Genomic DNA, 15,061 nt, shown 5'->3' with positions numbered 1-15,061 from the left:
AAGAAAAAAATACTGTAGATTCTTGATGCAAAAGATACAAGCAAAATCGGAGAAAAAAGCAAAGATCCAAGAGGAAAAAGAGTCAAAGAAAGGGAATCGTGAGAAGGTGCGGGCTGAAAGTGGAGCACACACACACACACACACAGCATGAAAAGGAAGAGTTTGGTTTTCTTCTGGTTAGAGATATCACGCGAGTGTAAATACCTGCCTGAAAATGATCTCAAACAGCCTGTTAGTACACCAGTCACAGTATGTGGAGACATCCATGGGGGGCAGGTGAGTTTGATTGTGGTGCAGACAATGAATAGCATTGTAAAATTCATTGCGGATTTCACGATCAATTGTAATCTCGGTCAATTGTTCGGTTTCATATTCCAATTGACAGTTTTTTTAGCTTTAATTATGTGTGTGTGTATTCCAAATTGCACGCGGATCATAATGGAATACAAACACTGAACAAGTGTGTGAGCCAACACTGAGACAAAGGCCACAGAGATAAATGTCATCCGTTCACGTGAAAGATTTGTTATTTCAATATTTCAACGTAATAAAAATGGAACAAAAATATCCAGTGTCTCGATTATCTATTAAACTAATGGATAGAAATCAAATCAATTCGATGGAAATACCCATACAAACAAAATGCACAGTGGAATTCTGTGCCGATAATTTACGTCGCATGATAATGCTAAAAACTCTGTGTTTGTTGAACACTGAACAGCAGTTTACATGACATTTATTTTAGCCTTGATACATTTTCCACATGGATTATCACGAATCTACGCTCTCTCAGTCGATTGCTTTTGTTATTATTATCATTAGTTTCCATGCTGAATAAATTGCACACTCTATTCTAGTTCCATGATTTGGAGGAACTGTTTCGATGCGATGGCCAGGTACCAGATACAAACTACATATTTATGGGAGATTTTGTCGATCGCGGCTATTTTAGTTTAGAAACTCTCACTCGACTTATGACGCTCAAGGTATGAACGGTTTTCTCTGATCAATACATATTATTTGGTATGACGGTGCCAATAGTGTTACATTTTAATTTGAATGAATGTGTTCTGATTTAATTGCATAGGCACGATACCCGGACCGAATCACATTATTACGTGGAAATCATGAATCACGACAAATAACCAAAGTCTACGGCTTCTATGATGAATGTTTGAGCAAATATGGTAACTCAAATGCATGGAAATATTGTTGTCGTGTTTTTGATTTACTTACCATTGCAGCCGTAAGTAGTGAACACAGTTCAAAGCTACTCAAAACCATTATCACCATCATAATATGATTAGCACTCGTTAATGTCAACGTTTTTTGTGGATTTCTCTTTGTTTTCACATTTTCATCTGCTAGTTAATTGATGAGGATATTTTGTGTGTTCATGGTGGATTGAGTCCTGACATTCGAACCCTAGATCAAATTCGCATGATTGATCGTAACCAAGAAATCCCGTACAAAGGTGCCTTTTGCGATTTGGTGTGGTCGGATCCAGAGGATGGGGCGCCGGTTGGCTGTTCGGTGCTCGTGTTACGCAGGATTTTATGGAGATTAATAATTTGGATTTGATTTGCCGGGCTCATCAGCTGGTGCACGAGGGCATCAAGTATATGTTCGATAATCAACTGGTGACCGTTTGGTCGGCACCCAATTACTGCTATCGATGCGGTAATGTTGCATCCATACTGAGCTTCAAAACATCCAAAGAACGTAATCCAATCATATTCAAAGCCGTGCCCGACTCGGAACGTGTTATACCAACGCAACAAATTACACCGTACTTTTTGTAGATTGTCGAATACAGACAATAACAACAACAAAACACACACAAAGACACGAATTTGGTTAATTCCTTTTTTTTTTAAATTGCATTTTCTTTGTTAGAAGAGATTGCATTCTATCAATTTGTTTGACGCTTGGCTCACATCGGTCGCGCCATACAGACCAACAACTCAAATAAATGAATGTAGAATACAATCGAATGTTTTTGATAGAGTAGCAAACGAAGGAAACCATCACCGACTAGGCTAGGAATTTCAATTTATTCTGGTTTTGTAAAACAAACTGAAATCGAAACAAACACAATTGAATGTTGAATTAAACAACAACAAAACAAGTAATAAAATTAGCGTAATGACTGTAGGGATGATACAATTTTTTGAATGGATTAAAAATGATTTTTTCCGCTCTTCGTATGAATGAGACATAATTTTTTATGTTACGATGCAAATGAGAGGCGTATCATGCAACGTACGTGTTTTTTCTTTTCACTTCAATTTTACGAACTAAAATTGTTTTCATATTCAGTTTTCGTTGTTGTTTTTTTTTTTGTACCAAGAAATTGTGGAACTTTTGTCCTGCCAATTTCTTCCGGCAAAAACGGAGAAAAACAAACATATTTGTAAACATGTACAAATCAAGCCAACCCAAAAAAAAATTGTTCATATAGATTCTACTTCAAAATCATATTTGTATCGCCAGTTAACAATGTTTCTATGATGAAAAAAAAAAACCATTTAGTTAAAATATATTTCTTAATTGAATTTTTTTCCCCTCTTTTTTTTTATATCCAAAACAAAGCAAAATATATGACGAAATACTCGGCGATTGCTTAATTCGAAAGCAGTGACTTATTTAATGGAGATCTGTTCTTTTATCTGGTCTCAGAAACGATTCAACTTTTTTAAACTTGGCATTTTCGTAGGCCATACGAACAAGGCAACATATCCGTGTGGAAAATACAAAACAATACAATATTGAGACTACCATACAAATAAAAGAGATTGTTTTTTTTACCCGACGATAGAGTGATGAGACATTTTTTTAAAATAGCATATCCAAATTGAGTGAAAGAAAACGAAAGAAAAAACAAGCGCGACAAAAGAAGAAGCAGAAAATATTTATTTTTTATTGAGAAACCAAAACGAAAATGGAAATAAAAATGAGAATGTCTCCTTTTTGTAATACTGTCTATTTTTAAGAATGCACTTTGCATTGTATGCTTCATACTGCGACAGCAATCGATACTACAAACCAATGCTTTTCTACTTTATTTATAAAAAAAAAACGTATACTTCTTTTCTTTTCTTCAAAAAGAACTATGCCGTTCCAGTTGCTGCAATAGTATTCCAAATAAGTGTCTATGAATTCAAAGTAATTAGCAAAGCGATGAACATTCAAAATGTGCATCACTTCAGTATTGAAAATATTATTTGCTCAGTATATGTCAGCTAAAATACCGACTAAATAAATTTTGTTTCCGATGTAAACCCCGATGTTAATAAACAAAAACAAAATGGTTTGACTATGCATCAAATTTCAGTATAAAAAATGGGTTGTTGTTTTTCAAGTAAAACTTCTACATTTTTTAGCCAATGATCATGAACTTGGTAAGTATATTTATATTTCAATACATTGACATTTTAAAAGTGACGACGTTCATTCTTTTTATATCGACATATGTGTTTGATTACAATGTTTGAATTTCCTTAAATAAACACATTTGAATCTATTGCAAATCCCAAATATTTTCATTCATAATATCAATCAGATCACGTATTTGAGTTACTTCAATAGATATTTTAATGCGTTTCAATATTAATTGAAAATTTTGACGATTAGTCAAAAACAAGCGATTCTTCGTCGTCAATTCTGATTGCATCAATCCATCTGTAGAACGCAGAAGACGTGAATCAGCCACAGAGTAAATACTGAATTTCATGAAACAGTATTTTTTTTCACCGGTGAAGCAACAACAGTCGCAGAATATTTTATATTTATTGCGAATGAGCAAATAAAATACGGTGCACACTGCACATTTTTAGATGATCCATAGCAATTGCGACGTTTATTTTACGACTCAATGTGTTGATCATTTCTTGCCACATCCCTTGAAAATTGCTTGAAATATATGAATATTCCCAGTGATGACTTCAGTTTAATTTTCAAAGTGATACGACAAAGTTCAGAGATGAGGTCTTTAACGATCGTTTTATTCGTTGCAATTTGTGCACCGAACACAATTGTTCGTTGTCAGGATGACAACAGTGGTAGTGATGATGGATTTTTCTTCCGATTTTTCTTTATGACGCCAACAAATTATCCAGCGGTTGAAGAACCGCCAGCTGAAATAAGTTCATATAGAGACGATGGAATATTTGCAATAAATAGTGATGTGTCACCTTTGCCTGAAGACGAGCCCAAAACTCAAGAATATCAAGCAGTATTTGATGATGTGTTACCATCTGATGGAATTTTCAATGCAGAGCAATCACCATTAATTGTGGATGAAATACGGGAATATACAGAGGACGGTGCCAACGAACCAGTTGTACAAGAACCAATTGTGCAAGAACCTGAACGTGACGTGGAACTGTTTAGTATTGAAAGCGTTGACAAATTGTCTACTCCTGAAAATATTGAAAACGCACCGAGTTTGGAGAGTAAGGAAAATCAACCCATTGATGACAACAGTGAAGAAAGAAACGAGAAACAAGCACAGATCAATGCTGCGTTCATGCGAGCATTCGCGCACATCGTATGGTCTATGCCTGATTCAGCTGCTGAAGGCTCATTGGAAGAAGATCCAAATAAGGAAGTGAATCCAGTCGAAGTGAATCCAACTAAAGGAGAGCCAACAGAAGATAAATTCAATGGTAAGAAATACGTTGAAGATTACTTCAGAGAACCACTTCAGAAAAAAGCACTAAAATTGAGTGAGAAAAGTTCAAAATCGGCAAGCTTAGAACCTAAGTCGGCAGATGAAAGTGCGGTTCCGAACACGAAAGAAGATATCTTGCAAGAGAGGAGTACTGAAATAGATTTTGAAGTGGTCGACTCGGTAAAGGACAGAGAAACGACGAATCAAGAGGAGGAGGACACAGAATATCTTCCTGAACCAGAACAAGGCTTTGAAGAAATTGCCCCTGAAGAAAAGCCAATAAGCTACGAAGCGCCATTCTTGGCTCCATTCCTCGATGATTACAATGGAGCAGCGTTTGCTGACGATGATTTATACGTTGTTGATCCACTCGGCATGGATCCACCAGCTGAAGTTTCAGTTTATCAAGATGAAACCGCTGAAAATGAGGAACAGAGCATTGCAAATGTGTTTGAGGTCAGCGACAAAAAAGAAGAAAGTGTGGAACAAGATGGTGACAAAAAGGATGCAGAAAATGTTGAAGACGAAATTTTACCAGCTTCTGAAGAAATTGTCCCTGAAGAAAAACCAACAAGCTACAAAGCGCCATTCTTGGCTCCATTCCCCGATGATTTTGATGGAGCAGCGTTCGACGATAATAATTTATACTTTGTTGATCCACTCGGCATGGATCCACCAGCTGAAGATTCAATTTCTCAAGATGAAATTGCTGAAAATGAAGAACAGAGCATTTCAGATGTGGTTCAGGTCAGCGACAAAAAAGAGGAAAGTTTAGAACAAGATGGTGAGGAAAAGGATGCAGAAAATGTTGAAGACGAGATTTCACCAGCCGAGAGCAAAGAAGAATTCATGATTAATAACTTCATCGAAGAAGAGAACGAAATTCCAATGGAGAACATTAAACCAATGGGACGTCTATCGTTTGCCAGATTTTTCCGAGCACTTCTGGACGCAATCCCATTGCCTTAAATTCCAAAAGTGCAGCGCAGCCAATGCAACGGATTAGACGTAAAATTAAAATTTTCCCTTAACTTCTTCCGAAGAGTCATTTTTTCTCCCATTCTTGTACTTTTCCTATATGAAAAAATAATAAAAATCTGCGCATTGGCAAAAAACGTGTTGAATGTTTTTTAAATATGTTTTTTTATTGATTTTTACTAAATTTGAATGAACTAATTCACATGCGAAGTAAATGCTTTAAATAACGTCGCTAAAATTGTCTGTAACGCCTTTCATTTGCCAAATTTTTCTTCTTCTCTAGCTCTAAACTATTTATTGTTTTAGTTAAATTGAAATTGACATTGTTTTTTTATCTTTTTTTTGTTTATTAATCGTTAAATATGCTTTTAGATTATACGATGAAAATCTATATGGTTGAAATATGCGTTAGTTTAAGTATGTAGTTAGGATATTTAATTTTTTTTTCGTTTATTTTTTTGTTAAATTTCTCTTTAAATTTGTAATTTGAAGAATGAAGAGAGTTTAAGAGGTAATTGCAGTTTGATTCTATACGATAAGAACGAAAATAAACGAACTCGATTCGGTTGCTGCTGTGGTGTTGCTGTGGAATGTGTTTCGTTGCGTGGCAATGTGCCGTGAACAATGGTCAAAACAGTTTGGGATTGAAATGTTTCGCGTACACAAGATCATTTCGAATTCGAAAGGTGTAAGAGAAGAACAAAACACAAGGAGAAAATAAACAAATCTGTTATCATAGGAGAATGGAAAATTTAAAGCGAGCCGCATAAATGTACACAAAAAGAATGACATTGATTCTATGGATATTCTGTGTGTTCGGATGTGAGTGTGTATCTGTTTGCTGTTTGTTGTAAAATAGATTTCAATTTGATATTATTTATGGTTGTTCAATTTCTCAAGCACATTAAACATTTACATTTAAAAGTTGAACGTTTTTTATTCGATGGCAATGCGATAAGAGATTGGAAAATTACACACATGCATTTTCTTCGTCATTTTTTTATTTCTTCTTTTTGTTTCTTTTCTCATTTTTGTCTGTGTTTGGCTTTTGCTAAAAATTAGTTCACCTTCGTTCGGCTATCACATCTAAGCAATTTTTATTTTGTTGAATCTAAAGAAACAAAACGATAAAAAAAAAATTGTTCTCTGTTAAAATGTGGTGTCCATTCGTACGCGTGAAAAGCGAACGAAAATAATGGCGAGATAACGGCATAGAGGAAAAAAAAAAAACAAAAGAAACTTGATTTTTAACAAAATTGTCTATTGATTCGATTTTTACTAATTTTTTTTTTTTAACAAAATCAATTTTGAATATGCTTTTCACGAAATTATTGTTTCATGTAGAAAAACCAAAATTAATTGCATTTGCCATTTTTTTTTTGCGTAGAGAACTCATTCGTCTCTGACTTTTCTTTTTTGTTCCATTTGTTTGCTTCCGTTTTTCACAAAAGTCATTCAAATATTTAATTCGAAAATTATTGCTTTTGTTTCCAATTGTTAATTTGATGGTTGTCCATAAATGTTCTTTTTTTTAGTTAAAATATATTATTATCTTTTTATTCGTTTGTTTGAATGCTGAATGATATATAATGTGGCGAAATTAGCCGAATTGCGTGAACATAAAAACTCCTTCCTTTCATATGCATCATTTTAGACGGGAGGCGAAAAAATTATTCAACTCATGTAAACATGTTCGTTTACATTTTTTTACTCTTGTTGGGAAAACAGAACATAAACAACTATAACTCAACTAATCACAGTATTTTGTTTTTTCTTTTCTTTACATTTTTCTTTCATTTATCAGTAAATTTCCAATTGTTTCAATTAAAATGCTTGCTTGTGGGACTCAACAAAAGTATAATAATAGTAATTATATATTAAAACCCTAAACCGACATCCAGTTAATTTTATGTCTTCAAAGCGAGCGTTAGAAGGTGAAGTATAATTTAAAAAATACATTTTTTTCATCTCTATTTCTTTCCCGTTTTCAACCTTCTCGAAAACGATTTAACAATTCATAATTTAATTTCACTTTTTTTTGCTCAATTTTTTTTTTTGTCTCTTTTATTAATTGTGTAATAATTTAATCAATAATGAATCAATCAATTTAAATAGAAGCATGCTCACTAATAAATATTCTATATGTTTAGGTGATGTTTTTTTTCCTCTTCTCTTGTTTTTTTTTTCTTGGTAATTTTTCAAAAGAAAACAAAAATCTTCTTCGTTTTACATTTTTATAATAATTATAATAGTTTAATAATAATACTTTTATCACCATAAATCAAGGCATATATAATTATATAATTTTTTCTTATTTTCATTATATTTTATTTTTTCTTTCACTCATTACTAATATGTGTTTCTTTAAATTACTGGAATATTCTAATAGAAACAAACAAATTGATTTCGAAAAAGATTCTGAGATGATGTTCTGAAAAGTGCTTGATTCAAAAAGGGTGAAATTGTTTTTTGTTTTGTTTTAGTTTTTGTCAAAAATATTTGGGTTGTGTGTGTATGTCTTGTTGTTGTAGTTGTTGTCTTAATTAAGGTGGTTAAATTACGAAGAGCTCAGCTCTTAGCCTAAGAAATGGAGCCAAGAGCTGCCTGTTCGGTGTATAGCCGTTTAAAGTTCACTCTGGTACATTGAGTTTTTGTTTGTTTGTATCGTGTGTGGCTTTGCTTTACATAAAATGTTATCTAATTGAACATTGCAACACTTAGTTTTTTTTCTTCTTCTTGTCATCCTTGCACCAATACCATTTGCGTGTTTTGCGTTGGCTATAGATGATATTGCCCCATATCAAGCGAGCGTTGCGATCGCACAATATCGCATTTTTCTCTTTTGTTACACAGATTGTGGTTTGTGATTTTAAATGTTTGATTTTGTTTAGTCTTCTTTGTTGAGTGTGACGAGATCACTTAAGAATATTTCTGGCGTTAGGATGTGTGAGGAACCGATGATGATCTCCCAATTTTTATTGGCGGCAGTCACTTCGTATGCACAACGCATCTCCGAGTAGCTCATGCCACCCACAATGAATAGAATGACACGTGGTACATTTTTGATGGAGGTTTGCGCTTTATCTTTGTGCCAATGGCCGTAACGTGCGCTGGTCGGTGCATGAGAATATGTGCTGCTCTGGGCACGACCAGCCAAGAATGGAAAGTGTCTCTGATCCAATTTATCGTCGATCGCATCTTCAATGATGTCCTTCGCAACTGGTGTCCAACGTGACATCTGATACGTATGCTCGGTGATACGCTCTTTGCGTGGCACGTTGTATGTCTTCTTTCGGTTGCCCTGTGAAGATTGAAATTTGGTTTAAATATTTGATTTTTTCTTCACTTGACTTTCAGAATTTCAAAGGCTTGAGTTTATTTCCATTAAAAACAAAGTCATGCTTACATCTTGAATGGTGTTCACTCCCAAGAAGCTCAAATTTCGCACCATATCCTGCTCTTTTTCACCAATTTGGGCATGTGTGAACAATTTTCGTAGATTCTCTTCTGATATGCCATTCTTGACCATGCAGTAAAGGGCAATGATACGAATCTTGTCATAGTTTGAGATGCTCTGAAATGGACACATGAAATTCGCACATTATTCTCTCGGCTCTGAATGATCAACATCTGGATGAATCGGAATAATGTAGCCGTTCAACTCACCGAATCCAAAAGAATTGGAACAATATTCTTCATATGATCTTTAATTTTTTCACCTTCGGCATCGGTTCCCATCGCCAAATCCTGTTCCACTTTGCATAATTTGTCCACATAACCCTGCGAAGAACATTTGAAAGTTTGTTTATTTCGTCGTTTTTCCATGAATGATTGAACTTTTTCACTCGGATAAACAGCAGATCTGTCACTTACTTGATACGATTTCATACAATCCTCGGCTAAGTGCAAATGTGTTGCATATTTCGATAGCTCCTTTTGATATTGTGGCATCTTTTTGATCATTTGCGATAGATCACGCATTGACTGTTTGTCGCCTTGTGTCATGCGCTTTGATTCGGTGAACTTTTTGAGATTTTGTGTAACGGCTGTCGATACAACGGCAATGTGTTGATGGCGCAATTCCACCCATAATTCATCATTTTCATCTAGAAGCACCTCTTTATCAGCAGAGTTTGGTGATGGCATGTACCTGCAAACGCAACCAATTAACATGAAATAAAAATGGGTTTTACGGATGGTGATCAAAATAGGTGGCAGCAGATCTTTTTTTTACTCACTTGTAAACATCGTTGACAATAGGCAAGAGATCGTAGGCCATGGCCTGTAGCGTTAATTCGTGCAATAATGGTGTAATACAATCGAAGCCACGATCTAAGATTATGAGCTGTGAACGAGCTTTTTCAGGTCCCTCACCCATAGTTGGTTCATCTAAAAAAAAAAACATAACATTCAATTCAATCCAGAAATTTCGCTTTTGCGCATTAGACTTCATTTACCGGCTTTGTACGCATCCAATTTCTGTTGGATTAATTGAGCCAATTCAACATTTCGATCCCAATCACTGAAATTGCAAAAAGAAGCAAAGATTACAATTTAGTTTCACTCATCGTTCATAGATTCAGTATACAATCGGCATCTCCATTCGGATCGTAATAATGAATTCAACTTACAGGCGATATCGAACGGATGGGTATTCGCCCAAAGTGGCACATAGTGTGGCAACTTGTTCAGCGATACGTTCCATTTGAGCTAAACGTGCACCCTGCAGACTTGGCGAGTATAAGCATTGGAACGTGTCTGGTGAATCCAGCGAAAACACCTGTTTGTTTCAGCATCACACAAGAACAAGACGAAATAAATTTAGTAACGTTTCTGGATCAATGCCAATACATCAAATAAATCTACAAATTGCCTTTGGTGCTAGTAACCGTGCAATATAACACTTCACTCAAAGTCTAAAACTACTTGTGCGGAGAGCAAATTTAAAACAAATGGTCATGCGAAAAATGTGACAATTTCGATTCACACCTGACACTCGTATGGCAAAAATGCAATGTTAATTTCCTTCAATGTTTTTATTTTACGTGCGGCCGTCGATTTACAGAGATCATTGAACAGCTCCTCGGGACACACTATGTACGTGCGCGATTTGATGGACAGGTTAGTGTGAAAAATGAATGGCAATTTGGTTTTAGTTAATGGCAATTATTTACAGAATTAGTTGTTGGTAAATTGGTTTGGGTGAAAATTTTATGAAAAAATTGAACAAAAAGGAAAATAAAATCGAAAAAGAAAAGAATAAAAGAAAAAAAAAACTCAAAATAAACCCGAAAAACACAGTTTTAATCGCAGCCATTTGAGAGGAATGTTCAGAGGTGAACGAAAACATGACAGATTCTTTTCATTAGATTTGCTTTTGAATGTGCAGAAAAAACACCAATTTGCAGAAAAAACACAACAAAAAAAAACAAAAACAAAAACAAAAATCACCTGTTGTTCATACGGTATAAATGCGATGTTAATTTCTTTGCAGGCTTTCATAAATTTTACGACATTTGAATTTTTGATCATTTCAAGTATTGGATTTGGTATGGCTGTGTGTTTGAATTAAATAAAAATTAAAAAAAAAAGGAAAACAAATCGAAAATCATAAAAAACTGAATTTCAACTGAGGAAAAATGTCCAAAGAGAATCAGCAATGCGAATAAGATGTGTATACCTTCGGTGAAGAAAACATGAGCGCCTCGATAAAGTGGGCGACTTGGATCTTCAAAGTCTCTCAACAACGATCGCACCGATTCTTCCGATGGTGTAATCAAGTAAACGGCTTCCATTGTTGCCAACGGTTCACGCTTCTTGTTTATATCTTCGACCACTAAAATGATGAAATGTAAATATTACTTGATGTTCACACTTTGGTCATCGTTCAGCTACGTGAACGTGTGTTATTATTTCCACTTACGCGTTACTCCTTCGGCACTGATGTCATGCATTTTACAGCAAGCCGATACCATGCGCATAGCCAGCTTATCAACTACAAGAATACGCCATTCGACACCACCACCTTTAGCCGCAGCGGCGCCGATCTTCGGTGGCTTGTAACGAATGACTTCGTTCATAATCTCTGAAAAAGAGCACACATTTTATTGGTTGTTTTGTCGAAAAACACAGCGGCAAATATCATTTGCATTTCCATCTAATTGTCTAACTAAATTAATCATTGTCGCTACAAATTTCAAATAGCCAACTCAATGTTATGAGTTGCAAATGCGAAGTTAGGTAAACAACATCAAATTATTAGTTGAAATTGGTATGAATCACATATGAAATGAGGTTTCGCAATATATTCCAACAAACACACACGCACGCATACACTCACAAATGCTCACAACCCGAAGAAATGACGTCACACCGCAATGGAAATAGCATATATTTGAGTGATATCTCTGCTACAGCGCAGGTTCACAATCCCAAATGAAAAAATCAATAATTCCATGTTCATTGAGTAAGTGCTGTGTATTTTTCAGTTTGGTATTTCATACCGTTTTGCAATTTATTTAGAACAATATCGACAATTTTATATTCCAAATTCAATGGAAACAAAGATAGTTCCACTCGGTTGACGAGTTGAAATGGAAAGTTTTTTTTTAACCCAAACGACGCTTGATGTTGTCATTCACAAGAATTAAAACACTAATATTATTGAAATTTTGTTTTTATTATGGGGCGTTTTTTTTTGATAGCGAAACCGCAGTATGAATCATGATTTGAATTTTTATTCGATGCAAACTATGGTTCAATCAAAACTTTATACGAATCGAATGCAGCAAATGGTTATTGATGGATTTTGTGCAATTTTACGCAATTTTTCGGTGAATTTTCATGAAAATTTAATTTATTTCACTTACTTTGACCAACTTGTACTTTTAACGCCATTTTGAATAGAATACTACTGGAGAAATGTTGAATTTGTTTCTGAGTTAGATACACTGCGTACATTCAATTGTCATGTGTCAATTTTTCGACTGCGCCTAAGTGTGTGGTGGTGTGACGTTGTTTACGTAACAGCTGCACACGATATGAGCTAGCTTGTGAGTCGTACAACAGCAACACCGATGGCGCGCTTTCAAACATAAATGATTCAAGCCAGAAGATGATGTGGTTTATCTGAAAAGAAAATTTCAGTACATATTTTAACGCCATGTTTAATCAAATAACAACTAAGTCTAGACTACATTTTGAATCACTCAATTTGCAATCAGATGTGGTTAGAATAACAAAAAAGGAACATTTTATCATGAACAGTTGTGAAGTTGGTTGAAAGGTCCAGATTGAGAAATTGACAGAAGAGGGCGCTTGTCTGTATTATAAATATGTTTGGTTTGACAGCTTCGTTCAATATAAAACACAAACGATACCACTTCTTTATTTTAAGAAAAAAAAGTTTTGTCAAAAGAAACAAGTGAATTTTATCGTCTAAAAAATTTAATCCATTCGAAAATCTATTTACGTGAGGTAAGGACCAAAGGTGTTTTATTCAAACAATTACTTTTTATTCACATTTGAATCTTTCAATGATGACTTGCAATTAATTTCGTTATAAATAATAAATTGCAATCTTTTTCATTGAAATTGGACGGATCGCTTTATTCGCGCGACGCAAAAAAGTATATTTTTTTCACCAATACAGCAGATTTTGGTGTTATTATCTTCATTTTGATTCAACTAAATTAGAAATTTAAAAAAATCTGCCGATGGGAGTGGGCAAGGGCATCGATCAAAAATGAGATTTACCGCATCTTAGTGAAATTTTTTTTAGGTTATGTCGGCAGTTTGTTGAACAAATTGCGACGAAAATATGCCGTATGTATGAATGAAACTATACTTTTTCGCGCAGCGCGAATAAAACCACGAATAAAGTGATCTGTCTAATTTCAATAGAAAAGGTTGTGTATTTCGGATAGATAATTTGTTCGTGGTCTATTATATTTTTCAAATCTCAATAAATGTGGATTCTTTGTTCGTTTCTCATTTTTCAAGTTCGAAAGAAGTTCAAAATGTCAGAATCCCAACTTCGAAACGGAAAATCATATTCATCTTCTGTAAATATCATGAATGTTGACCAGACAAACAATGGGAACGGAAATGAGACCGTGGAGGGTGTTGTTGATGCTGATAGTGTCAATATTGATGACCAGACAAACAATGGGAACGGAAATGAGACCGTGGAGGGTGTTGTTGATGCTGATAGTGTCATTACTGATGACCAGACAAACAATGGGAACGGAAATGGAGCCGTGGTTGTTGATGCTGATAGAGTCATTACTGATGACCAAACAAACAATGGGGATGACACTGAAGCCACGGAGGGAACATTGAAAACTGCAATGAATGTTACCAAAAGAAGCATGCTCGAAACCTTCAATTTAGTCAACACCAAATTAGGAGAGATGGAAAAGGAAATCGAAGCTTTAAAGAATAAAAACAAGACTTTAGAGAAGGAAGTCGAAAAAATTCCAGACTTACAAAAGCAAATCGATGATATCCCGAATTTGTTGAAGATCGAAATCGAAAAATTGAAACGAAAATGTGACGGCTGCGAGAAGATCCACGAATCAGGTGGCAAGGAAAAATTTTTTACACCGACATGTATAGAAAAGAGGTAATTTGGACTTGAGTGATTTGAAAAAAAAAATGCATAAAAAGAGATTTTGATTGTTTAAGTCATCAGTTCCCGAATTTTAATTATTTTTCCTTTTTTTCGTGATTTTTCTAGAATTGACCAGGACAATCAAGAGGCAAAGCGGCAACGACGTCTAGTATTTGGATCGCCTCGAGGATGACCTCGAGCTTAACCATTTTGAAGCCGTACCCAACTCAAAACTTATTACACCAACGCAACGAAGCAAACGAAACGACCACACACGGCCACCTCCAGCACAAGATATCTACCGTTTTAGGCAGCAGAAACGTTTTAATAAGTCTTAATTGTATACTTTGTAGCCAAATCAATACACATTAATCCAATAAAGTTTATTCAGACTTCAGATGAGAAAGAAACGAATAAGTAAATTCTACCAAAATTACTGTTTCTCACTGAATGTCATATATTCTCATCAATTTCAATAAAGCTTAGTATTTTATCATGAAAATGCGCATAAATTAGTTGAAATCATTGGTGTTATGAAAACTCATTCGAATCAAGCTGGTCCATTCAAATGTATGCAAATTCCTTCTTTGAATTTTCAAATACCGCATAAATCATAACATTCGCATCGGTCGACCCGATTTGTCGAAACTGTCATCTGGGAACGTGTCACTGACAGTTTTGGTTATGTTCACACATTTCATGTAAACAAGTTGTAAGAATTGTTTTGAATATGATTCGAAGTTTGTCGCAACATTTAAAAAATGCGGTTGGTTTCAATCGTTTTCTGTGTCCGTCTGCAT

The 15,061-nt window shown here is 34.9% G+C and overlaps 3 protein-coding genes across 5 annotated transcripts; 2 read left to right on the top strand and 1 right to left on the bottom strand.

Annotated features, from left to right (window-relative positions):
- Positions 1–132: 132 nt before the first annotated feature.
- LOC129579591 (serine/threonine-protein phosphatase 6 catalytic subunit) lies at positions 133–2,555 on the top strand. Its single transcript, XM_055469744.1, is given in 5 exon segments — positions 133–276; positions 858–986; positions 1,088–1,246; positions 1,369–1,510; positions 1,513–2,555. Coding segments are annotated over 5 exon segments (849 nt in total). The 5' UTR covers positions 133–147; the 3' UTR covers positions 1,803–2,555.
- A 3,241-nt stretch (positions 2,556–5,796) lies between these two features.
- Positions 5,797–12,860, bottom strand: LOC129579589 (protein ROP). Of its 3 annotated transcripts, none has more exons than XM_055469742.1 (11): positions 12,520–12,860; positions 11,574–11,735; positions 11,331–11,486; positions 11,102–11,205; positions 10,282–10,430; positions 10,108–10,172; positions 9,889–10,039; positions 9,524–9,800; positions 9,317–9,430; positions 9,057–9,224; positions 5,797–8,951 (listed from the first exon to the last, which is right to left on the bottom strand). In XM_055469742.1, exons 1-11 carry the CDS (start codon positions 12,608–12,610, stop codon positions 8,538–8,540), a joined length of 1,851 nt encoding a protein of 616 aa, XP_055325717.1. In that variant the 5' UTR covers positions 12,611–12,860; the 3' UTR covers positions 5,797–8,537. The 3 variants fall into 3 exon arrangements, with proteins under 3 accessions (XP_055325717.1, XP_055325716.1, XP_055325718.1); XM_055469741.1 differs by lacking the exon at positions 11,102–11,205 and adding an exon at positions 10,640–10,743 and having other exon boundaries at positions 12,520–12,666; XM_055469743.1 differs by lacking the exon at positions 12,520–12,860 and adding an exon at positions 11,991–12,448.
- Positions 12,861–12,967: 107 nt separating this feature from the next.
- LOC129579592 (transcription factor stalky-like) lies at positions 12,968–14,763 on the top strand. Its single transcript, XM_055469745.1, has 3 exons — positions 12,968–13,126; positions 13,652–14,273; positions 14,388–14,763. The coding sequence occupies exons 2-3, from the start codon at positions 13,669–13,671 to the stop codon at positions 14,452–14,454; spliced, it is 672 nt and encodes a 223-aa protein (XP_055325720.1). The 5' UTR covers positions 12,968–13,126; positions 13,652–13,668; the 3' UTR covers positions 14,455–14,763.
- The last annotated feature ends 298 nt before the right edge of the window (positions 14,764–15,061 follow it).

This window comes from Sitodiplosis mosellana, unplaced genomic scaffold (assembly GCF_009176505.1).
Source record: "Sitodiplosis mosellana isolate CC-2019 unplaced genomic scaffold, AAFC_SMos_1.0 Smas_scaffold_6263, whole genome shotgun sequence".
Classification (NCBI taxonomy): domain Eukaryota; kingdom Metazoa; phylum Arthropoda; class Insecta; order Diptera; family Cecidomyiidae; genus Sitodiplosis; species Sitodiplosis mosellana.
This window is presented reverse-complemented; position numbering and strand designations above follow the sequence as displayed.